Here is a 25,804-nt window from a genome sequence, read left to right as displayed (position 1 = left end):
GATGGCGCTGCATACTCTTAAGACTGGTCTCACGTAGGTAGTGTAAAGCGCCCTTAATAAGCGGTGGTATAAGGTCCACACCCTCCCAGGGTACTTAGTCACGCGCACAACCTCAATTTTCCAAACCAACGCCTCTCCTTCACATAAGTTTTTCACCATATAGTGTTTGCTTGAGCCATAAGTAGTGCTGGAGAGATATATTGTGTTGTGCTTGGCGTCCTCTGTTTAACTTATATTATGATGCACGTGTATATTGTCTTAGTTCTGTGTACCTGTGGACCTAGTTGTGCTTGCGGGGGTTGAGCTCTGGCTCTTTGGTACCGCTTCTCAACTGTCAATCAACTGGTGTACAGGTTCCTGAGCCTACTGGGCTCTATCATATCTACATTTGAAGCTGTGTATGGAGTCAGCCTCCACCACATCACTGCCTAATGCATTCCATCTGTTAACTACTCTGACACTGAAAATGTTCTTTCTAACGTCCCTGTGGCTCATTTGGGTACTCAGTTTCCACCTGTGAACACGTGGGTGTGTGTGTGTGTCTGAATTCACGAATGTTGTTAACTCACTTCTCCACTCACCCACTCACTCACTTCTCCACTCACTCACTCACTCACTCACTCACTCACTCACTCACTCACTCACTCACTCACTCACTCACTCACTCACTCACTCACCCTCACCCATTCACTCACTCACTCACTCACTCACACCCTCACTATCGGACAGGAAAAGTCCTGGAAAAGCCAAGGAGAAAATTTATTGTGCAAAATCATCAAGAAAATGGTGTTTGCCCAGAACCTCACTATTTTGTGTGTTCACACTCCAGCTTTGCAACATTCTCCGGGTTCACATTGCACAATCAACGTTCATGCAAGACCAGAAAATGTCGTGAAAAATGAGGTATGAGTTGGGAGCCTTTTGACTCACTCATTCACTTCCTCATTCACTGACTCATCTTTAAGACTTCGGCTTGTCAGTTTCAGAGTTACTTGAGTATGGTGCTGCCATCCACTGGAGAAGAGGGGGGTTGTGGTTGTGGGGGGAGAGGGGGATTGTGGTTGTGGTTGTGGGGTTGTTGAGTACTTGTTGAGTAGACAAGATACCTCTATTGCTGACTCATGTACGTATCTTGCACTGCAATGTTCTGAAAATTGCAGGGGGGGGGCGGGGGGGGGTAAGGTTGTGTGTGTGTGTGTGTGTGTGTGTGTGTGTGTGTGTGTGTGTGTGTGTGTGTGTGTGTGTGTGTGTGTGTGTGTGTGTGTGTGTGTGTGTGTGTGTGTACTCACCTAGTTGTGTTTGCGGGGGTTGAGCTCTGGCTCTTTGGTCCCGCCTCTCAACCTTTACGCTTGACCGTTAAACACTCACAAGTTACGCTTGGTCAAGCTCATGGGCTCCGCCTCTCACCCTTCAGTCGACTAGTGTGTGTGCATTTATATATTTATTGTATTTATTTATTTATATACAAAAAGGTGCACAGGGTGATTGTTGTACAGTCTTGCATTCTTGTACAGTCTTGCATTCTTGTACAGTCTTGCATTCTTGTACAGTCTTGCATTCTTGTACAGTCTTGCATTCTTGTACAGTCTTGCATTCTTGTACAGTCTTACATTCTTGTACAGTCTTGCATTCTTGTACAGTCTTGCATTCTTGTACAGTCTTGCATTCTTGTACAGTCTTGCATTCTTGTACAGTCTTGCATTCTTGTACAGTCTTGCATTCTTGTACAGTCTTACATTCTTGTACAGTCTTGCATTCTTGTACAGTCTTGCATTCTTGTACAGTCTTGCATTCTTGTACAGTCTTGCATTCTTGTACAGTCTTGCATTCTTGTACAGTCTTGCATTCTTGTACAGTCTTGCATTCTTGTACAGTCTTGCATTCTTGTACAGTCTTGCATTCTTGTGCAGCCTTGCATTCTTGTACAGTCTTGCACAGTCTTACATTCTTGTAAAGTCTTACATTCTTGTACAGTCTTACATTCTTGTACAGTCTTGCATTCTTGTACAGTCTTACATTCTTGTAAAGTCTTACATTCTTGTACAGTCTTGCATTCTTGTACAGTCTTACATTCTTGTACAGTCTTACATTCTTGTACAGTCTTACATTCTTGTACAGTCTTGCATTCTTGTACAGTCTTACATTCTTGTACAGTCTTACATTCTTGTACAGTCTTACATTCTTGTACAGTCTTACATTCTTGTACAGTCTTACATTCTTGTACAGTCTTACATTCTTGTACAGTCTTACATTCTTGTACAGTCTTACATTCTTGTACAGTCTTACATTCTTGTACAGTCTTACATTCTTGTACAGTCTTACATTCTTGTACAGTCTTACATTCTTGTACAGTCTTACATTCTTGTACAGTCTTACATTCTTGTACAGTCTTGCATTCTTGTACTGTCTTGCATTCTTGTACAGTCTTGCATTCTTGTACAGTCTTACATTCTTGTACAGTCTTACATTCTTGTACATTCTTACATTCTTGTACAGTCTTACATTCTTGTACAGTCTTGCATTCTTGTACAGTCTTACATTCTTGTACAGTCTTACATTCTTGTACAGTCTTACATGCTTGTACAGTCTTGCATTCTTGTACTGTCTTGCATTCTTGTACAGTCTTACATTCTTGTACAGTCTTACATTCTTGTACAGTCTTACATTCTTGTACAGTCTTGCATTCTTGTACAGTCTTGCATTCTTGTACAGTCTTACATTCTTGTACAGTCTTGCATTCTTGTACAGTCTTACATTCTTGTACAGTCTTACATTCTTGTACAGTCTTGCATTCTTGTACAGTCTTGCATTCTTGTACAGTCTTACATTCTTGTACAGTCTTACATTCTTGTACAGTCTTGCATTCTTGTACAGTCTTGCATTCTTGTACAGTCTTGCATTCTTGTACAGTCTTGCATTCTTGTACAGTCTTGCATTCTTGTACAGTCTTACATTCTTGTACAGTCTTACATTCTTGTACAGTCTTGCATTCTTGTACAGTCTTGCATTCTTGTACAGTCTTACATTCTTGTACAGTCTTACATTCTTGTACAGTCTTACATTCTTGTACAGTCTTACATTCTTGTACAGTCTTACATTCTTGTACAGTCTTGCATTCTTGTACAGTCTTGCTTTCTTGTACAGTCTTGCATTCTTGTACAGTCTTACATTCTTGTACAGTCTTACATTCTTGTACAGTCTTGCATTCTTGTACAGTCTTACATTCTTGTACAGTCTTACATTCTTGTACAGTCTTACATTCTTGTACAGTCTTGCATTCTTGTACAGTCTTGCATTCTTGTACAGTCTTACATTCTTGTACAGTCTTACATTCTTGTACAGTCTTACATTCTTGTACAGTCTTACATTCTTGTACAGTCTTACATTCTTGTACAGTCTTACATTCTTGTACAGTCTTACATTCTTGTACAGTCTTGCATTCTTGTACAGTCTTGCATTCTTGTAGTCTTACATTCTTGTACAGTCTTACATTCTTGGCCAGGAAGCCTGGTCGGGGACCGGGCCGCGGGGACATTGAGCCCCGAAATCATAGCAAGGTAAGCCTCCTAACACGCATAACGTTTCTGGATTACATTTATGCATTTGTCCATTCATGTTATTGGTGGATGGAACGATGACGTTGCTTCTAACAGGGCTGAGTTCGATCCCCGGTGGTCCAAGTGGTTGGGCACCGTACCTTAGCTTAGTCGTCATATCCCAGCTCCTGATCCTGTGTGGTTAGTCATTCTGGGATATCACTTTCTCGTCGTTATCTTAAATTCACTGTTTTGTCACTGAAAATATCAATTAACATGTCCATGAACGTCTTTGTGGGGTATATAGCCGTGACCCCCGTGACCTGTGACCCTGTGACCTTTGACCCCGTGACCTTTGACCCCGTGTTCGTGTACCACTGTACACATCTGCCATTGTCTGCCTTAATCTCTATTGCCTTGAGATTTTGTATAATTTCTTGCATCTCTTTTCTGTCAACTAGTGACGTGAGATTCAATTACTTTCCTGGTATCTCATACCTCTCAGCTCTGGGACCAATCTCCTGGCATACCTCTTAACTTTCTCCACCGGCGCTGCATTTTTCAAAATGGTCTGACGTATGTGGTATTCAAGGTCTTGAATTATTCTTTATTCGGGTCGTCGAAGGTAGATACATGATCCTATGTGTAGTATTATGATGTTCTCGGGAAATAAATGAGTTTCTAGAAGCAGGTTTCAGATGAGCTGAGGTAGGATAACAGCTCTTGCTTGCAGTTTCACCAGGTCCGTCAGTTGACGGCCCTTATGAACCCTAGTCTGGGTAAAAAAAAATGTAGATATGACTAAATTTGATCGGGAGTCAGTACATAAGAAAGGCGGGTCCAAGAGCTAACACCTTCATCCTGCCAGTACAAATAGTAAAGACACACACACACACTCACACACACACACACACACACACACACACACACACACACACACACACACACACACACACACGCACACACACACACACACACACACACACACACACACACACACACACACACACACACACACACACACACACACACACACACGACTCCATACACAGTTTCAAGTGTAGATATGATAGAGCCCAATAGGCTCAGGAATCTGTACACCTGTTGATTGACGGTTGAGAGGCGGGACCAAAGAGCCAGAGCTCAACCCCCGCAAACACAACTAGGTAAGTACCAGGTGAGTACACACAAAAAGGCTAGTACAGAAACCCCACCCACCACATTCAAGATTCTCAAGGGAATCGACAGGGTAGATAAAGACAGGCTATTTAACACAAGGGGCACACGCACTAGGGGACACAGGTGGAAACTGAGTGCCCAAATGAGCCACAGAGATATTAGAAAGAACTTTTTTAGTGTCAGAGTGGTTGACAAATGGAATGCAGTGATGTGGTGGAGGCTGACTCCATACACAGTTTCAAGTGTAGATATGATAGAGCCCAATAGGCTCAGGAACCTGTACACCTGTTGATTGACGGTTGAGAGGCGGGACCAAAGAGCCAAAGCTCAAACCCCGCAAACACAATTAGGTGAGTACCTACACACCCCCACCCATCCTCCCCCTCCTCCCCCCCCCCTGCTATCATGTTATTCTACTCTCACTTCTTCCTTCTTGCCATCCTTGGTCTCTATCCTTCACCTCTCCCCCTCCTCCCCTCCCCCTCCCCCCCCCTGCCCTCGGGGGTAACAGGAAGCTATGACTCACCCCTGCCAGTTGCCCCCCCCCCTCCCTGCGCCCCAGGAGGGGGGGGGGCAGAAACGTGGAGTCTGGTTTTATGTTCGTTCTCACGTACTTACAGGCGTGTGGGGGGGTTGGGCTCCAGCTCTTGAGCCCCGGCTTGTAATGTCTTGAGACGTTCCTTCTTGCGGCTGTGAGGAAATTGTCTTCCTTCGGTCTACCTCTCAGGCTGTAGTCTACCTTTGGTCTACCTCTGAGGCTGTAGTCTACCTCTGGTCTACCTCTGAGGCTGTAGTCTACCTCTGGTCTACCTCTCAGGCTGTAGTCTACCTCTGGTCTACCTCTCAGGCTGTAGTCTACCTCTGGGGCTGTTGTCTACCTCTCAGGCTGTAGTCTACCTCTGGTCTACCTCTAGTCTACCTCTGAGGCACTCGTCAAAGGCCGACCTGCATAACACTAATTATTATTTCATTACCATATAGAAAGCCCTTATCACATATACTGCCATTGGTCATCTGTGTATTCGTTAAACCTGTCGTTAATCGATGAACAATTTCGTTAGACACATGTGTTCAATCATCCTAGTTCAGTGTTGAGAGTTGACTTGTAGCATTAATGACAGATAATTCCATAAGAGAAAGATTGGAGAATAATCTATGCGTTTCAGACAGTAACTAAGCGAATCTGTTTTACATAGAAAGTTTAACTGGAATATATCTTTGTACCGAGACTGTCTCAAGGGACTTTGATATGTCGGCGAGTATAAGAAATATGTCGGCGAGTATAAGAAATATGTTCCGGATATCTTGAAGATGTCCGGAACAACTGAGGACATCTTCAAGAGGAAATTAGATCATTTTCTCTAAGGAGTGCCGGACCTATCGGGCTGTGGTGGGCCTGCGGGCCGCTGCAAGCAACAGCCTGGTGGACCAAACTCTCACAAGTCAAGCCTGGCCTCGGGCCGGGCTTGGGGAGTAGAAGAACTCCCAGAACCCCATCAACCAGGTTCCTCCAATCTCCCACGTGGCCCAGTACTGGTCCACTGTGCTGGTCCACTCTGCTGGTCCACTGTGCTGGTCCACTCTGCTGGTCCACTCTGCTGGTCCACTCTGCTGGTCCACTCTGCTGGTCCACTCTGCTGGTCCACTCTGCTGGTCCACTCTGCTGGTCCACTCTGCTGGTCCACTGTGCTGGTCCACTGTGCTGGTCCACTCTGCTGGTCCACTGTGCTGGTCCACTCTGCTGGTCCACTCTGCTGGTCCACTGTGCTGGTCCACTCTGCTGGTCCACTCTGCTGGTCCACTGTGCTGGTCCACTGTGCTGGTCCACTCTGCTGGTCCACTCTGCTGGTCCACTCTGCTGGTCCACTGTGCTGGTCCACTGTGCTGGTCCACTGTGCTGGTCCACTGTGCTGGTCCACTGTGCTGGTCCACTCTGCTGGTCCACTCTGCTGGTCCACTGTGCTGGTCCACTGTGCTGGTCCACTGTGCTGGTCCACTCAGCTGGTCCACTGTGCTGGTCCACTGTACTGGTCCACTGTGCTGGTCCACTGTGCTGGTCCACTGTGCTGGTCCACTGTACTGGTCCACTGTGCTGGTCCACTGTGCTGGTCCACTGTGCTGGTCCACTGTGCTGGTCCACTCAGCTGGTCCACTGTGCTGGTCCACTGTGCTGGTCCACTGTGCTGGTCCACTGTGCTGGTCCACTGTGCTGGTCCACTGTGCTGGTCCACTGTACTGGTCCACTCTGCTGGTCCACTCTGCTGGTCCACTCTGCTGGTCCACTCTGCTGGTCCACTCTGCTGGTCCACTGTGCTGGTCCACTGTACTGGTCCACTGTGCTGGTCCACTGTGCTGGTCCACTGTGCTGGTCCACTCTGCTGGTCCACTGTGCTGGTCCACTGTGCTGGTCCACTGTGCTGGTCCACTGTGCTGGTCCACTCTGCTGGTCCACTCTGCTGGTCCACTCTGCTGGTCCACTGTACTGGTCCACTGTGCTGGTCCACTGTGCTGGTCCACTGTGCTGGTCCACTCTGCTGGTCCACTCTGCTGGTCCACTCTGCTGGTCCACTGTGCTGGTCCACTCTGCTGGTCCACTGTGCTGGTCCACTGTGCTGGTCCACTGTGCTGGTCCACTGTGCTGGTCCACTGTGCTGGTCCACTGTGCTGGTCCACTGTGCTGGTCCACTGTGCTGGTCCACTGTACTGGTCCACTGTGCTGGTCCACTGTGCTGGTCCACTGTGCTGGTCCACTGTGCTGGTCCACTCAGCTGGTCCACTCAGCTGGTCCACTCTGCTGGTCCACTCTGCTGGTCCACTCTGCTGGTCCACTCTGCTGATCCACTCTGCTGATCACTGTACTCATGTGTACTCCTGTACAGTTCTAAAGTACCACAGGGTCAAACCTAACATTCATCTACCCTGCAGCTCCTGTTCTCAGGACTATATAGCCAGTCAGGACGTGTGTCTAGAGGATGAGACACTCTTAGTCTGTCTGCTATTCTTCAGCCGACGTGTTGCTCCACAGGCCGTACTGACCCGCCCGCCAGAGAGCACGCAGTCCGTCCGCCACATTATAGGGGGTAACTCTCTTATTCTCACCGCGGCCCCTCTGACACACCCGACCTTCTCACTCCTCCGCGTTCCGTTAACGATTGGAATGCATTCCCGCGGTTCACAACTGCAACATTCCGGGTTCGGTTCCCATGCAGGACGTAGGCGATTGTTTACTTCTCCTTATGCCTAATGCCTCTCTTCACCCAGCAGTTAATAGGCACCTAGGAGTTAGTTGGTGTAATCCTGGAGAGGGTCGGAGAGGGACCTCCCGATGTCTTGTTCACTTAGCAGTAAATAGGTACCTGGGAAGGGAAGGAATCAGGAGAAAGCACCAAGCCACTTTGACTATGTAGCACTTGGAAGGGGTCAGGATAAAGATTTGGGATGGGACGGAGGGCGGGAATGGTGTCCAACCACTTGTGGACGGTCGGGGACTGAACGCCGACTAGCATGAAGCTCTACCGTCGCTCTACCGTCAAGTGTTGTTGATCACATCCTGGGGAAGGCCAATTGTTGGGCCTCAATAAGCCTAAAAGGCTTCGTGTGCCGAACAAGAGCCTGCGAGTGACGGCCACTTTGTAACTTAGTCTCTGGTAAGGCGCCAAAGGTCTTCTGACACTTATTCTTCTATGTTGGGATTTTGGGCTGGAGTCTTGTACAGTGGCCGGGTAAGTTATTCCCCGCCATGTTCTTCCCTGAACACTGTCCGCCAGTGACTTTACATCCAGGCTTTCAATTACTGCTGGTTCAGAGGGTACACGACCAATCACCAGAGGCCGGGGTGGTTCAACCTGTCCTACACAGAACGTCGCTTTTCGCTCGTATGCGTTACATAAGACCCAGAACTGTTGTACTAGAAAATGGAAGCGGCTGGTGAAAGTGACGTACACTCCCGTTTTCTGTTTTGGGTCCTCTGCTAGGTTAGGATAAACTACTTTAAATTGACCATTTTCTGGACGTTGACTGTGTGGACCCCACACTACAGGCTGCTTGATCTTACAGTATCGTCACTTTCTCCAAAGTACAGGTACAGGGGCTTGGAAGTACAGGCACAGCACAAAAAGCGTATTCTGGTGTCCCATTTGCCTGTAATTTACCTGAATAAAACACTAATGTACTTGGTTTCCTTTACAGGTGAGGCAGAGTGGGGGCCCAGGAGCTTGATCACAGGTAGTCAGCGCTTTTATCATTGTTGCATCTATTATAATAGTCGTTATCGCTCTTTCTGTTATCTTCACTCATAATTATGTACAATGTTTGTGTCGTCCAGTTGTGTACAGTGTAAACAGGAACAGTGTAAACAGGAACAGTGTAAACAGGAGCAGTGTAAACAGGAACAGTGTAAACAGGAGCAGTGTAAACAGGAACAGTGTAAGCAGGAGCAGTGTAAACAGGAGCAGTGTAAACAGGAACAGTGTAAACAGGAACAGTGTAAAGAGGAGCAGTGTAAACAGGAGCAGTGTAAACCGGAGCAGTGTAAACAGGAACAGTGTGAACAGGAACAGTGTAAAGAGGATCAGTGTAAACAGGAACAGTGTGAACAGGAACAGTGTAAAGAGGATCAGTGTAAACAGGAACAGTGTGAACAGGAACAGTGTAAACAGGAGCAGTGTAAACAGGAACAGTGTGAACAGGAACAGTGTAAACAGGAGCAGTGTAAACAGGAGCAGTGTAAACAGCAGTGGAAACAGGAACAGTGTAAACAGGAACAGTGTGAACAGGAGCAGTGTAAAGAGGAACAGTGTAAACAGGAGCAGTGTAAACAGGAACAGTGTAAACAGGAGCAGTGTAAACAGGAACAGTGTAAACAGGAACAGTGTAAACAGGAACAGTGTAAACAGAAGTAATGTAAACAGGAGCAGTGTAAACCGGAGCAAACACCTGATCTGTCATATCTAAACTATCGATGACCAGCGTTATATACCCTGTACCCATATATCATATACCCTATACTTATAACCTATATATCATATACTTATAACCCATATATCATATACCCTATACCTATACCCATATATCATATACCCTATACTTATAACCCATATATCATACACCCTATACATATAACCCATATATCATATACCCTATACTTATAACCCATATATCATATACCCTATACCTATACCCATATATCATATACCCTATACTTATAACCCATATATCATACACCCTATACCTATACCCATATATCATATACCCTATACCTATACCCTACGCAATTCACCGACTGTGTATGTATATATATATATATATATATATATATATATATATATATATATATATATATATATATATATATATATATATATATATATATATATATATATGTCGTACCTAGTAGCCAGAACGTACTTTTCAGCCTACTATGCAAGGCCCTATTTGCCTAATAAGCCAAGTTTTCATGAATTAATTGTTTTTCGACTACCTAACCTACCTAACCTTACCTAACCTAACTTTTTCGGCTACCTAACTTAACCTAACCTATAAAGATAGGTTAGGTTAGGTTAGGTAGGGTTGGTTAGGTTCGGTCATATATCTACGTTAATTTTAATTCCAATAAAAAAAATTGACCTCATACATAATGAAATGGGAAGCTTTATCATTTCGTAAGAAAAAAATTTGAGAAAATATATTAATTCGGGAAAACTTGGCTTATTAGGCAAATCGGGCCTTGCATAGTAGGCTGAGAAGTGCATTCTGGCTACTAGGTACGACATATATATATATATATATATATATATATATATATATATATATATATATATATATATATATATATATATATCCATCGGAGATCTTAAACAGTCGTTAATTTGTTAATTAAGTCTAATTGGATTAGATAACAATCTAATCCTATGAAACGATTGTATATTTATTATTTTATTTCGGCTATTGTGTCCGTTTTTTTATTTAAATTTATTCGAAACATTCTTGTTTGTTTTTAAAATTTGAATGTTCATAAACAGGTGACTTAACGGTCTGTTTTACCCGCCAAATTCCCACGTGCCGTTGACTGGCCTGTTTCTCAACGGGTAAACTTACACCAACCGTTTCTCTGTACCCATTGTTTACATAGTTAATTAACACTTGCCGTTATCACTAGCACAGTTGAGCATTGTAACGGGGGTAGTTTACACCCAGTCACTGTAACGGGGGCAGTTTACATGCAGTGGTTGGCACCATTGCAACTTGCAACAGGTGGCGTGGCTGGGCGGGGTGGAATTTACAATGTAAATAAAAAAAAATCAGATCTCGGCATCTACTTCCCCGTTGTACGACATCGCTAATCGTTATGGCCATTGGCCTTTAACGAGCATCTCTTAACGGGGCAATAATGTCACTTTACGAACTTTCTGTCCGTTCGAGAATGTCTTAATTGACGCGTTCGAAATTTGAATATTACGACTGTTTTGATCCGTCTTTAAACCCAGAAACTCAAACAACATTTTTGTCATATTTACTGTGAAACGGAATGTGTGTGTAGAGTTATTAGGTCGAAGTGTGTGTGGAGAGGTGGGCAGAATACTGATTACTGTGAGGGGCGGGCTGACACAGGCGCCATGTTGGGTCTCCCACGGTACTGGGTGAGACACAGGCGCCATGTTGGGTCTCCCTCGGTACTGGGTGAGACACAGGCGCCATGTTGGGTCTCCCTCGGTACTGGGTGAGGCACAGGCGCCATGTTGGGTCTCCCTCGGTACTGGGTGAGACACAGGCGCCATGTTGGGTCTCCCTCGGTACTGGGTGAGGCACAGGCGCCATGTTGGGTCTCCCTCGGTACTGGGTGAGACACAGGCGCCATGTTGGGTCTCCCTCGGTACTGGGTGAGACACAGGCGCCATGTTGGGTCTTAGACATGGCCTCAGCTGCCATTAAGACAATGAATGAACTATCAGTGGGAAAGCGCCAAGCCATTACGACTATATAACACTGGAAAGGGGTCAGGATAAGGATTTGGGATGGGACGGCGGGAAGGAATGGTCAGCAGAACGCTAAAGTAATATACACAGATTTACACACAAAATTCTCCTCAAGTGTAGCGATGGTCTGACGGCTGAGTGGACAGCGCTCGGTATTCGTACTCCAGAGCTTCCTGGTTCGATCCCCGGTGAAGGCGGAAACGAAATGGCAGAGTTTCTTTCACCCTGATACTTCTGTTCACCTATCAGTAAATAGGTACCTGGGAGTTAGACAGCTGCTACGGGCTGCTTCCTGGAGGTGTGTAACACAAAGGAGGCCTGGTCGAGGACCGGGCCGCGGGGACACTAAGCCCCGAAATCATCTCAAGATAACCCACCAAAGATATTGAGTCCGATGCGTAGAAAACGTAGATATTTGCGAGCCGTTGCTTTTGTAACGTTGCCACAACGTCCAAAATGCGACCTATTAGTTGAGAGATCTTGAGGTGATTTCGGGGCTTTAGCGTCCCCGCGGCCCGGTCCTCGACCAGCCCTCCACCCCCAGGAAGCAGCCCGTAGCAGCTGTCTAACTCCCAGGTACCTATTTTACTGTTAAGTTACCAGGAGCATAAGGATAAAAGAAACATTTTGCTCATTTGTTTCCTCTTCCACCGGGGATCGAACCCGGAACCTCAGGACTACGAATCCGAAGCGCTGTCCACCCAGCTGTCAGGCTCCTTGACAAGGAATACTATTAGGAATATTATTTATGATATAATAATATTGGAATATTATGATAATATTATAATAAAATGGAATAGTATTAATATGAGGAATATTATTAATGAGATAATTCTATAGCCATCAAAGGTTCGAGTCTCTTCAACAGCTACTATGCTTACAAGAGTGTAGTAGGCCTATATGTGGGCCTACAGTAGGCCTATATGTGAGGAGGGGGGTGACGTACACACGACAGGTGTGGACCAGGTGTGGGCCAGGTGTGGCCAGGTGTGGCCAGATGTGGCCCAGGTGTGGCCAGGTGTGGATCAGGTGTGGACCAGGTGTGGGCCAGGTGTGGCCAGGTGTGGCCAGATGTGGCCCAGGTGTGGCCAGGTGTGGAGGTACTATACCAAGGGTTCCTGACAGGGGGCTTAGGCAGGATTAGCAAGAGGATTTGGAAGCTTGTAGGGGTGTAGGGGGGGGGGGAGGGTGACAGACAGACAGACAGACAGGGTTGTAGATACCACCACTACCCTTACCTCAAGGTCCCCGCGGCCCGGTCTCTGACCTGACCTCTTGGTTGCTGACGCCTGGACTGGTCAAGCAGGCTGTTGGACGCGGCTGCTCGCAGCCTGACATATAAGTCACAGCCTGGTTGATCAAGTATCCTTTGGAGGTGTTTATCGAGTTCTCTCTTGAACACTGTGAGGGGTCGGCCAGTTATGTCCCTTATGTGTAGTGGAAGCGTGTTGAACAGTCTCGGGCCTCTGATGTTGATAGTTCTCTTGAACACTGTGAGGGGTCGGCCAGTTATGTCCCTTATGTGTAGCGGAAGCGTGTTGAACAGTCTCGGGCCTCTGATGTTGATAGTTCTCAATGGAGTACCTTACCTTTCACTCCAGCCGGCATCTCCAGCTTTTTCACTAGCCTCTTGTGTGGCACTGTATCAAAGGCTTTCTGACAATCCAAAAATATGCAGTCTGCCCACCCTTCTCTTTCTTGCCTTATTTTTGTTGCCTGGTCGTAGAATTCAAGTAACCCTGTGAGGCAGGACCTGCCATCCCTGAACCCATGTTGATGCTGTGTTACAAAGTTCTTTCACTCCAGATGTTCCACTAGCTTTCTTCGCACAATTTTCTCCATCAGCTTGCATGGTATGCAGGTTAGGGACACTGGCCTGTAGTTCAGTGCCTCCTGTCTATCCCCTTTCTTGTATATCGGGACTATGTTAGCTGCTTTCCAAATTTCTGGCAGTTCCCTTCTTGCCAGTGATTTGTTATATACTATGGAGAGTGGTAGGCACAGTTCTGTGTACTCACCTAGTTGTGTCTGCAGGATCGAGCATTGACTCTTGGATCTCGCCTTTCGAGCATCGGTTGTTTACAGCAATGACTCCTGTCCCATTTCTCTATCATACCTGGTTTTAAAATTATGAATAGTATTTGCTTCCACAACCTGTTCCTGAAGTGCATTCCATTTTTCCACTACTCTCACGCTAAAAGAAAACTTCCTAACATCTCTGTGACTCATCTGAGTTTCAAGCTTCCATCCATGTCCCCTCGTTCTGTTACTATTCCGTGTGAACATTTCGTCTATGTCCACTCTGTCAATCCCTCTGAGTATTTTATACGTTCCTATCATGTCCCCCCTCTCCCTTCTTCTTTCTAGTGTCGTAAGGCATAGTTCCCTCAGGCGCTCCTCGTACCCCATCCCTCGTAGCTCTGGGACGAGTCTTGTTGCAAACCTCTGAACCTTTTCCAGTTTCATTATATGCTTCTTCAGATGGGGACTCCATGATGAGGCGGCATACTCTAAGACTGGCCTTACGTAGGCAGTGTAAAGCGCCCTAAATGCCTCCATAGGTTTCTGAATGATGTTCTAACTTTTGCCAGTGTAGAGTACGCTGCTGTCGTTATCCTATTTATATGTGCCTCAGGAGATAGATTAGGTGTTACGTCCACGCCCAGGTCTCTTTCACGCATCGTTACAGGTAGGCTGTTCCCCTTCATTGTGTACTGTCCCTTTGGTCTCCTATCACCTGATTCCATTTCCATAACTTTACACTTACTGGTGTTGAACTCCAGTAGCCATTTCTCTGACCATCTCTGCAACCTGTCCAGGTCCTCTTGGAGAATCCTACAATCCTCATCTGTCACAACTCTTCTCATTAATTTTGCGTCATCCACGAACATTGACATGTAGGACGTTGTTGAACATTGAAATTGAAATAATTTAGGTGCTTTAACGCATAGACACGACGCATAGACGCTGCTCAGGTATTTAAATTATTGGGATCGTCTCAAAACTCTCCAAATGTACTCGCTAGAAAGGAGACGAGAGAGAGAGATACCAAATAATATACACATGGAAAATACTGGAGGGCCAAGTACCAAATCTACACAGTAAAATAACAACATACTGGAGTGAACGACATGGAAGAAAATGCAGAATAGAACCAGTGAAGAGCAGAGGTGCCATAGGCACAATCAGAGAACACTGTATAAACATCAGAGGTTCATGGTTGTTCAACATACTCCCAACGAGCATAAGAAATATTGCCGGAACAACCGTGGACATCTTCAAGAGGAAACTAGATAGTTTCCTCCAAGTAGTGCCGGACCAACCGGGCTGTGGTGGGTATTTGGGCTTGCGGGCCGCTCCAAGCAACAGCCTGGTGGACCAAACTCTCACAAGTCAAACCTGGCCTAGGGGCGGGCTTGGGGAGTAGAAGAACTCCCAGAACCCCATCAACCAGGTATCAACCAGGTTGGATTCTACTCCTGTAAACATATCATTTACCTAAATTAGAAATAGAATTCGTCCCAGCACCGATCCTTGAGGTACTCCACTCGTTACTGTTCGGCAGTCCGACTTCTCGCCCCTTACCATTACTCTCTGGCTCCTACCTGTTAGGTAGTTCTTCACCCATACTAGGGCCTTTCCGCTTACTCCTGCCTGCCTCTCAAGTTTGTATAGCAGTCTCATGTGCGGTACTGCATCAAAGGCCTTCTGGCAGTCTAGAAATATGCAGTCTGGCCAACTTTCTCTGTCCTGCCTTATATTTGTTATTTTATCATAGAATTCCAAAAGGTTTGTTAGGCATGATTTCCCTGTCTGGAACCCATATTGGTGCTTGTTTACAAACCCAATGTTCTCCAGGTGTGCAACAAGTCTTAGCCTAATTATTCTTTCAAGTATTTTACAGGGGATGCTTGTCAGTGATACGGGTCTGTAGTTAAGTGCCTCCTCCCTATCTCCTTTCTTGAAAATCGGTACGACATTTGCCTCCTTCCAGCAACTGGGCAATTCTCCCGACATTAAGTGATTAAAGATCATTGCCAGAGGCACGCTGAGAGCCTGCGCTGCCTCTTTTAGTATCCACGGTGATACTTTGTCTGGTCAAACCGCTTTAGTTGCATCCAGTGTTGTCAACTGTTTCATTACCTCCTCTGCTGTCACCTCTATATCTGATAATCTCCCGTCTAGGGTAATGTCTTAACAATGGGAGCTGCTCAGGCTCGGTTGTGAACACTCCATGGAAACTTGCATTCAGTACCTCGCAGATTTCCTTGTTGCTTTCTGTATATGCCCCTTGTGTTTTTCTTAGTTTTGTCACTTAATCGTTTACCGACATCTTCCTTCTTATATGGCTGTATTTAGGTTGCTTTTTCGTTTTGATTGCAATATCATTCTCATAATTTCTTTCCGGTACTCGTCTGATGTTGTTAATGTAATCGTTCCTAGCTCTGTTACATCTAATCCTGTTGTCCTCTGTCCTTTGTCTTCTGTACTTCCTCCACTCCCTCCTGCTTCTCATTTTTTGCTTCCTGACACTGTCTATTAAACCATGGGTTATTATATTCCCTCCTGCTTTTTTCCTTTATTGTTGGAATAAATCTCTCTTCAGCCTCCTTGCATTTCTATATGACTTGGTTCATTATATCTTGCACTGTTTTTCCTCTAATTTCTTCCTCCCACTGCACTTCTCCCAGGTAGTCCCTTATCCTTCTGTAATCCCTTATCCTTCTGTAGTCCCCTCTTCTGTAGTCAACTCTCCTTTCCCAGACCTCTTGCCCTGTGTGTGTGTGTGTGTGTGTGTGTGTGTGTGTGTGTGTGTGTGTGTGTGTGTGTGTGTGTGTGTGTGTGTGTGTGTGTGTGTGTGTGCGTAAAGTGACCCACATGTCCGGGGTCACTTGAGACCCACTTGCTCCACTTAACACAAACACAGGTTTATTATGTTTAGTCTACTTTAAATATCATATATAATAAAACTATTAGATGTCTTACTTCTCACAGATAAATGACCAATAACAGAATAATAACACAAGAGGCGAGGAAGCTAAAGATGGCGGCTGCGTTACCCCAAGGAGTGTAACTGTAACCGGGTCCAACTTCTCTTGTCAGTACATCCCTTTATTACCAACTACTGTATTATGATATGATCATTATTTCTACATAATTTTTTTTGTATCTGGTATTAAGCCGAGAGAGCCGACGGGTACAGTGTCGAATTCTTGCTGGGAATCTAGTTTTTATGGGAATGTTAACATGTGGCGGAGGATAGAGTAGCCTCATGTGCAAGCATTTATGTGTTTTTGGCGCGCCAGCAGCTGCCTGTCGCCTTGGGGCCCGGCCTCCTACACCACGCCTTTATTTACTTGTTATGAATAAAGCTGTTTACTGTGGTAGATCTTTAATGGTGGTTTATAAATAGTTATATGTTTGGAGTGGCGAGGCTGTGGTCTGGTGAGAGCCTGGACGCCATCACTCCAAGCGCCTCTATACTGTGTTTTTTTATTTCAATTGTTCTGTGGTAATTATGCTTTGTGGAAAAACTTGCTTTCTTAACGTATGGGATGGCGGGGATGTGCTGCTGGTGGCGGGGATGTGCTTGTGGTGGCGGGGATGTGCTTGTGGTGGCGGGGATGTGCTTGTGGTGGCTGGGATGTGCTTGTGGTGGCGGGGATGTGCTTGTGGTGGCGGGGATGTGCTTGTGTGGGTGGTTAAGACACTGACAATAGTGAGCTTGAGGAGGTGATCTCATCTCCATCTTCAAACTAAACATCACTCAGTGCTCCTTTGGGTGATGTTTAAGTGATAAGTGAGCTCCTTGTGCTCCTTATTCTTCATATTCCTTATTTGTTTCCGCCTCCATCGAGGATCGAACTCGGAACCTCAGGACTACGAATCCCGAGCCGTCAGGGACCCCCCCACCCTAACTACCGAGCCCCACAGCCACCATGGAAGACCTCCACGAAATACTCTATTGTATTTGGGTGTATAAATTAGTGTAGTGAGGTTGGTACCAGGTTGTGTCTGTTCGTGTGCTGTTTTAGTCGAAGACGGTTGGGCACGGTAGGAATGTGGAGCTTGGCCTCACCCCCTGGTGCTCACTGATAGGTAAGTGCAACTAGGGGAAGGAAGGATCAGGCTTGAAAGTGACTTCAAAGTCACTTTGAAGTTATTAAATGTGCGGGCCGCTGCAAGCAACAGCCTGGTGGACCAAACTCTCACAAGTCGAGCCTGGCCTCGGGCCGGGCTTGGGGAGTAGAAGAACTCCCAGAACCCCATCAACCAGGTACCTCAACCAGAGAATTTTAGAGGAAAATCATGAAAAACATGGAGGTGTAAAGGAAAATATGAACTAAAGTTTACTGCAAGAGAAAATGGAAACTCGTGTTGGGTTAATTGTATTTTTTTTTTGTTACTTTACACCGGAAAATATTTAGTTACGTTCTGAAACATTATTTCGTCGGCTTTAATTTTTTTGTGATAAACACTTTGGTTGTAATTGTTTGTCCCATGTGTTAATAAGGAGAGGAAGCCTTGCATAGCCAGAATTGCATTTCACCTTTGTAAATGCACATTAATGACACATCGAACACTTTATGTAGGGCATACGTAAATCTGTGTATCTATGTATTTACGTATGTAGGTTAGCTTAGCATTTTAAAAGTACCGAATCACCTTCTGTGGTTGAGTGTTCAATAAACCCTTGAACTATATGTTTAACACATCTCTAACCCTGTCCATGGAGGACAGAAGAAAATGTATATATGCTGGTTAGCATTGTAAATGTCTGGCCACGTCTGTGGTAGAAAATAATAATAATAAAAAAACATGCCGGTTCATTTGACCAAAATGTGTTATGTGTTTTGCACGAGAAAAGGTCAAACAAGTAGAGGATTAAGTAACAATATTTCCCCGCCCATATCCTGACACGGTCCATTACTAACAGGATTGACTGTGTCACCAGTGAAGCTATTTGTAGGGTCAACACTGTGGCCAGCACACCCCGGCACCCCCACCCTTCTCCAAGCACTCAATCACCACCCTCACACACACTAATTATCTGCCATATAGGCCTATACACACCCACGAGCCCACCTACACACACCTACACACCTACACATGTAGTGGGGTAAGCCACTGGTCTTCCCTGTCATGTGGCGTGGCTGGTATGCAAGGGTTGGGACGTGGGCGGCGAGTGACCAAACTCCGTTAATTATATCTGCGCGGGGGCTTGTCTGTATCCGGATATTATGGTTTTGGCTTCGTTTTGTCTATTTTTGTTAGTATTTAAATGATTGCAATAATTATGTCGTCGATAGTTATACTAAAAGCAACTATAATAATAATCAGAATAATAATAACATAGATAATTGTAATTACAAGATTTTAAATTAACTTTTTGCCCCGTTTAATGGGCAGCGTCACTCATCCCGATTAAAAGAAAACGAATAACAATAACATTCGAAGGGGTTACTATTATTATTATTATAATTATTATATTCTAAAAACTAAATATAAATCAAGAGTTCCATGTTAAGTGGATACATGAGAGGGAGCGTAAGGCAGTGGTTAGCGGCGACCTGTGTTCCCAGTCAACCGTGGAACGAGGTAATTAGGTTGGTAATAACCCCATGAGCCAGGTACACGCGGCCGGGGCAGTTAGGCCCCGCTCGCTCCTTCGATTCAAACTCGTTTAGAAAGGAAAGTTCTGGAGACGGGCTTCTTGAAGGCTGTTTTTTGTGTTTTTGTGCAACTTTAATTTGCATTTATTATTTGCTTTATTACTGGAATATAATTATTAACGTGGTTTGTGTGTTTGTAATGTTGGAGAGAATGTTTGTTGAGGATGTGTATGTGTGGGCTCCCTTTGAGGTGATTGGTGGCTGCACATCAGGGCTTGTCCTGATTGGTTCGCGTGTCACCGGGGCTTGTCCTGATTGGTTCGTGTGTCACCGGGGCTTATCCTGATTGGTTCGTGTGTCACCGGGGCTTGTCCTGATTGGTTCTTGCTCATCAACCTGGTCAACCAGGTTGATGAGCTGACGTAGGACTCACAGCAGAGATGATCTGGTGTTTGAGGTGTTTATCCAGTTCCATCTTGGATTAGTGAGAGGCTAAGTAGTTATGCACGAGAAAAGCGACTCCCGGATGAGTGGACAGCGCTCGGGATTCGTGATCATAGGGTCCGGGGATCGATCCCCGGCGCTGTTATATATTTAGAGGGAGAGTGTTGGAGAGTCTCGTTCACTTAACGTATATAACATTGCCTGTTTACCAAACACCACATATAAAAAAATGCAGAAACGACGTCGTTTCGGTCCGTCGTGGAGCATTATCAAGTCTCCAGCCTCGTTAGTGTGACTCAGCATCTGCAAACAGAATTGTGTACTCACCTAGTTGTGCTTACGGGGGTTGAGCTCTGGCTCTTTGGTCCCACCTCTCAACTGTCAATCAACTAGTGTACAGATTCCTGAGCCATTTGAAACTGTGTATGGAGTCAGCCTCCACCACAACACTACTTAATGCATTCCACCTGTTAACTACTCTGACACTGAAAAAGTTCTTTCTAACGTCTCTGTGGCTCATCTGGGTACTAAGTTTCCACCTGTTTGCTTAACGTAAGTCCACCTAAGTTTGTGTTTGCTTAACTATTGCACCCTTACTTTTCAGGAATATTTTGCACTTCCTGCCATGTCTTCTCGTCTCGTTAGCAACTATTTTAGTGTACAGATTTGGAAGCAGTTTCTCTAATAGCTTGCAAGTGTTTCATTGGTGTATGATTTTTTTTATGCTGTATGTGTCTCGCCTGCTCCAAAGAGTACAGTTGAAGGGGTTTTTAAGCAGTCCCGATAATTTAAATATTTTATTGTGGGAATTCAAGCAGTAAAAGGTATCTGCGAGCTCTCCAGTTTTACAAACTTCTCTGGCTTTGAAAGGTGATGTTATTGTGTTAAAATATTCTACCCTAGAGAGTACTAGTATCGTGAGAAGTATCAGTGGTACGGCATCACTTCTGTGAAAGGTTCTCCTTATCCAACCTCTCATTTTTCTTGCAGTTGTGACGGCAACTTTATTGTGTTCTATAAAGGTAAGGTCTTCCCACATGAGTACACCCAAATCTTTTCTTTCGTGGATTTTATATATGGTTCTTCTTCATTTCATTTCTTTATTATGCACCCCATACCTATCCCAGGGCGGTGGTGGAAAGGTTTTAGTGTATATTGTTTTGGTTGGGGGAGCCGGTCGGCCGAGTGGACAGCACGCTGGACTTGTGATCCTGTGGTCCTGGGTTCGATCCCAGGCGCCGGCGAGAAACAATGGGCAGAGTTTCTTTCACCCTATGTCCCTGTTACCTAGCAGTAAAATAGGTACCTGGGTGTTAGTCAGCTGTCACGGGCTGCTTCCTGGGGGTGGAGGCCTGGTCGAGGACCGGGCCGCGGGACACTAAAGCCCCGAAATCATCTCAAGAATGATCTCAAGGTACATGGGTGTGTTATGCCCTCCGTATTGTCTACTCCCAACAACTCTGAGTGTCATCTGCAAGGCATGATACAATGCTGTTGTTGGTTGATGGACCACGACGGCACTGTACCGGAAGTGGCCCGGTTTCCCAGTGATGGAGAAGACGCTAAGCTTGCGGCTGAGCTTGGCCAGGCGGTGGTAGACTAATATATGATGTGCCTCACAGTAGATAAACACGCTGTGAGGCAGATGGTTGGTGTCCACACACACACACACACACACACCACACACACACACACACACACACACACACACACATACACACATACACACATACACACATACACACATACACACATACACACACACACACACACATACACACATACACACATACACACACACACACACACACACACACACACACACACACACACACACACACACACACACACACACACGCACACACGCACACACGCACACACGCACACACGCACACACACACACACACACGCACACACGCACACACACACACACACACACACACACACACACACATACACACACACACACACACACACACAGGTGGAAACTGAGTGCCCAAATGAGCCACAGAGATATTAGAAAGAACTTTTTTAGTGTCAGAGTGGTTGACAAATGGAATGCATTAGGAAGTGATGTGGTGGAGGCTGACTCCATTCACAGTTTCAAGTGTAGATATGATAGAGCCCAATAGGCTCAGGAATCTGTACACCTGTTGATTGACAGTTGAGAGGCGGGACCAAAGAGCCAGAGCTCAACCGCCGCAAACACAACTAGGTGAGTACACAATAACAGGAGACTAGTCCCGTTCCCCCCCCCCCTTAAGGCGTCAAGTGCTCTGTAACTCTGGGTAGTAAGTTTAGTTCATTTATTATGCACCCCATACCCATCTTGTGGGCGGTAGCGGAAAGGGTTACAGAGGCACATAATGGGCTCAGGGACTGAACCCCACAATTCACTCGAACAAAGTCGTTGTTTAACGGCAGAATAGCGATGACCTCTCCTAAACTGGAGCCCCCAATTGGGCAATAACACAAAACCACCTTGTAGTGACCTCGGGCGGAACAAGAGTCAGGCGCCCACCGCCTCTTCCCCCGAAGATTCAACCGGAAAATGGAAAAACTCGCCCAAGTTGTCTGTGACTGGAGGCGACAAGTGCGCCGGTAACCTTGTCAGTCGCAGCCGTTGAAGTGGCGCCGCCTGCCACCAATATGGAGGAGACCCAGTGGCCACAACCCACCGCGTTGTCCAACGTCCTCTGGTGGAACAGTTGTCCAGGCGTTTCGTTGTTGTCAAGGTTAGACCGGGAGTCTGGACTATACACCCTTATGTCCAATAAGAGAGTGCTGGAGCAAGCACAGTACCCTGGGGGACTTCACAGTAGCCTGGGGGACTTCACAGTAGCCTGGGGGGACTTCACAGTACCTTAGGGCTTCACAGTACTTTGCGGGGACTAAGCTCTCACCGCAGACGGTCCGAATTTTACTTCATAGTCAATTACTCTTTTTAAAAGTCTATTCAACAGGAAATTGAAGATCCATCTCCCTATACTTCGTCAATTGCTTTCCCGCACAATCCGTGTGCACTAACACCGCGATCACGCTGTCGCAATGATTCCAGACCATTAATTAATTATATTAAGTCTAGTTTGACAGAGAGAGAGAGAGAGAGAGAGAGAGAGAGAGAGAGAGAGACAGAGACAGAGACAGAGACAGAGAGAGACAGAGACAGAGAGAGAGACAGAGACAGAGACAGAGACAGAGACAGAGAGAGACAGAGAGAGAGACAGAGACAGAGACAGAGACAGAGACAGAGAGAGACAGAGACAGAGACAGAGACAGAGAGAGACAGAGACAGAGACAGAGACAGAGACAGAGAGAGACAGAGACAGAGACAGAGACAGAGACAGACAGAGACAGAGAGAGACAGAGACAGAGACAGAGACAGAGAGAGACAGAGACAGAGACAGAGACAGAGAGAGACAGAGACAGAGACAGAGAGAGACAGAGAGAGAGAGAGACAGAGAGAGAGACAGAGACAGAGAGAGAGAGACAGAGAGAGAGAGAGAGAGAGAGAGAGACAGAGACAGAGACAGAGAGAGACAAAGAGAGAGACAGAGACAGACAGAGAGAGAGAGAGAGACAGAGAGAGAGAGAGAGAGAGACAAAGAGAGAGACAGAGACAGAGAGAGACAGAGACAGAGACAGAGAGAGAGACAGAGAGAGAGAGAGAGAGAGACAAAGAGAGAGACAGAGACAGAGAGAGACAGAGACAGAGACAGAGAGAGAGACAGAGAGAGAGAGAGACAGAGAGAGAGAGAGACAGAGACAGAGACAGAGACAGAGACAGAGACAGAGAGAGACAAAGAGAGAGACAGAGACAGAGAGAGAGTATTCCGAACATCGGTTTAACCAAACTCCCTTAACAAGACACACATGAAATTGCGTGGTAAACACATGCCAATTTGGAACATAATATCACAAACCTGTGATGTCAAACAACCGGAAGTGTTTTTAGCCCGTCCCCGCCGTTTACATTTTAGGGCACCGTTTTGATGCATCAACGACCTGGTTCAGTCATTATATGAAGTGGTTCTTGTTAAAGGGTTAAATCGGATTTCCTGGGTTTAGGGAACATCTGTTAAAGGAGAGAGAGAGAGAGAGAGAGAGAGAGAGAGAGAGAGAGAGAGACAGAGAGAGACAGAGAGAGAGAGAGAGAGAGACAGAGAGAGAGAGAGAGAGAGAGAGAGACAGAGAGAGAGACAGAGACATTACACAGGTACCCACCTGTGTTAACCTACTCCTGTACTCACCTGTGGTGGAGTCTGAGGGAAGGGGCTTGTAGACTGTTGGAAACCTTCCAGTAGACTGGAAGTAGTATACTCCGGGCTCGGGGAGTAGGAGAACTCTCGTAACCCTCTACAGGTAAGGTCCAGGTAGTGTGGAGGGAGGTTGAGGAGGAGAGGTTACTGTGGCTGGTCAGGGAAGTCACTATAACACGCCCAGAAGTGATGCTGTGCTCGGCAGCTACGAGGTCAAAGGTCAACCATCATCCCCTTGGCTGCATCTCTATATATAATAATAACAATCATTATAATACTAATATTTTAGTCATCTAAAAGCACATTTGGTGTGTGATAAATGGAGAATTCGTTGGTAGTCATTGTACATTAGTTGAGGCTTTCCAGCATATAGGGAAGAAGTGTAGTCAAGTTGACCAGACCACACACTAGAAGGTGAAGGGACGACGACGTTTCGGTCCGTCCTGGACCATTCTCAAGTCGATTGAGAATACAGTCAAGTAGGACCTTGTGAACCAAGGTGGTGACGGGTTCATCACCAGCACCACTTACACACTAACTGCCTCACCCCGTCCTCCAAACAAAGACCCAAAAGTGATTCCATGCACCCGCCAAACCCCCTGTTTATGCAACCCGTCCTCGACTCAAGTCCATTACATTCAGCGGTCAACCCCACAGACGCATTCATAAATTTTAACATGCTGTTCACTCAAAACGGGAATTTTCTCTAGTATAAATTAATATTATAATATATTAGCATATTTTGTATATATAGGCATAGGACAGGTTAGGTCAGGTGTTTAGGTTCTGTTGGCGATTATTTGTATTTGTAGTACGTGAGTGAAGCATTTATTGCGTTGTGATTCGAACAAAATTCGTCAGTGAAGCACTTGTTCCGGATATGTTCGAACGTCAGCAGTTGTGAGTCGTGTGTAAACCGCTTTTCATTCATAAACAGGGGGTTTGGCGGGTGCATGGAATCACTTTTGGATCTTTGTTTGGAGGACGGGCTGCACGACTCACAACTGATGACGTTCGAACACTTCCGGAACAAGTGCTTCACTGACGACTTTTGTTCGAATCACAACGCTATAAATGCTTCACCCACGTACTACAAATACAAATAATCGCCAACAGAACCTAAACACCTAACCTAACCTATGCCTATATATGCACAATATGCTAATATATTATAATATTAATTTCTATTTGAGAAAATTCCTGTTTGGAATGAACAACATGTTAAAGTTCATGAATACGTCTGTGGGGTCGACCGCTGGATGGAATGGACTTGAGTCGAGGACGGGTTGAACTGCCTGGTGGTGTAAAGAGGCCTGTAAGTGCTGCCAACACACCAGCAGACAGTCTGTATACAAACTGTTGCATTAGAAGTGCCGCCAACCCTCATCAAGTTGAATATTGTGAGCACTAATGATATTCCACTATACGCACGTCCCCTGTAACACACGCGTCATCAACACACAAGTAAAGACAGTAACACAAGCCATTGCTCCTCCAAGCAACAACACTTGACACTATTGCTGCCTGTGTCAATAATGTTTGGGGGGGACAGGGGGGGGGGTGTTTATACTGGCGGGTGTGGCGACTGGCGACACCCACTGAGGTAAACACAAACAACAACTCCACACACTACTCCAACACTAAACAATTACCTTCACTCCACATAACTTAAAGTCATAGTTGCACTACAACTAGCCATTAATACGCTGACAATTCCGGGGGTAATTTTCAGTGATTCAAAGTCAGCTTTTTAAAGAACTTGTAAACCCCAAAATAGAAAACAGACACAAGGGATACTA

General features: G+C 45.8%; 2 protein-coding genes across 2 annotated transcripts in view; both read left to right on the top strand.

Annotated features, from left to right (window-relative positions):
• LOC123758661 (neuron navigator 2) overlaps positions 1–25,804 on the top strand; it is a 160,002-nt gene that overhangs the window by 48,398 nt on the left and 85,800 nt on the right.
• Positions 2–9,616, top strand: LOC123748983 (uncharacterized). The gene is made up of 2 exons (XM_045731096.2): positions 2–33; positions 9,040–9,616. Exons 1-2 carry the CDS (start codon positions 2–4, stop codon positions 9,614–9,616), a joined length of 609 nt encoding a protein of 202 aa, XP_045587052.2.

Source organism: Procambarus clarkii, chromosome 31 (genome assembly GCF_040958095.1).
Source record: "Procambarus clarkii isolate CNS0578487 chromosome 31, FALCON_Pclarkii_2.0, whole genome shotgun sequence".
Classification (NCBI taxonomy): domain Eukaryota; kingdom Metazoa; phylum Arthropoda; class Malacostraca; order Decapoda; family Cambaridae; genus Procambarus; species Procambarus clarkii.
The sequence above is the reverse complement of the archived record's forward strand: the minus strand, read 5'-3'. Positions and strand labels throughout refer to the sequence as shown.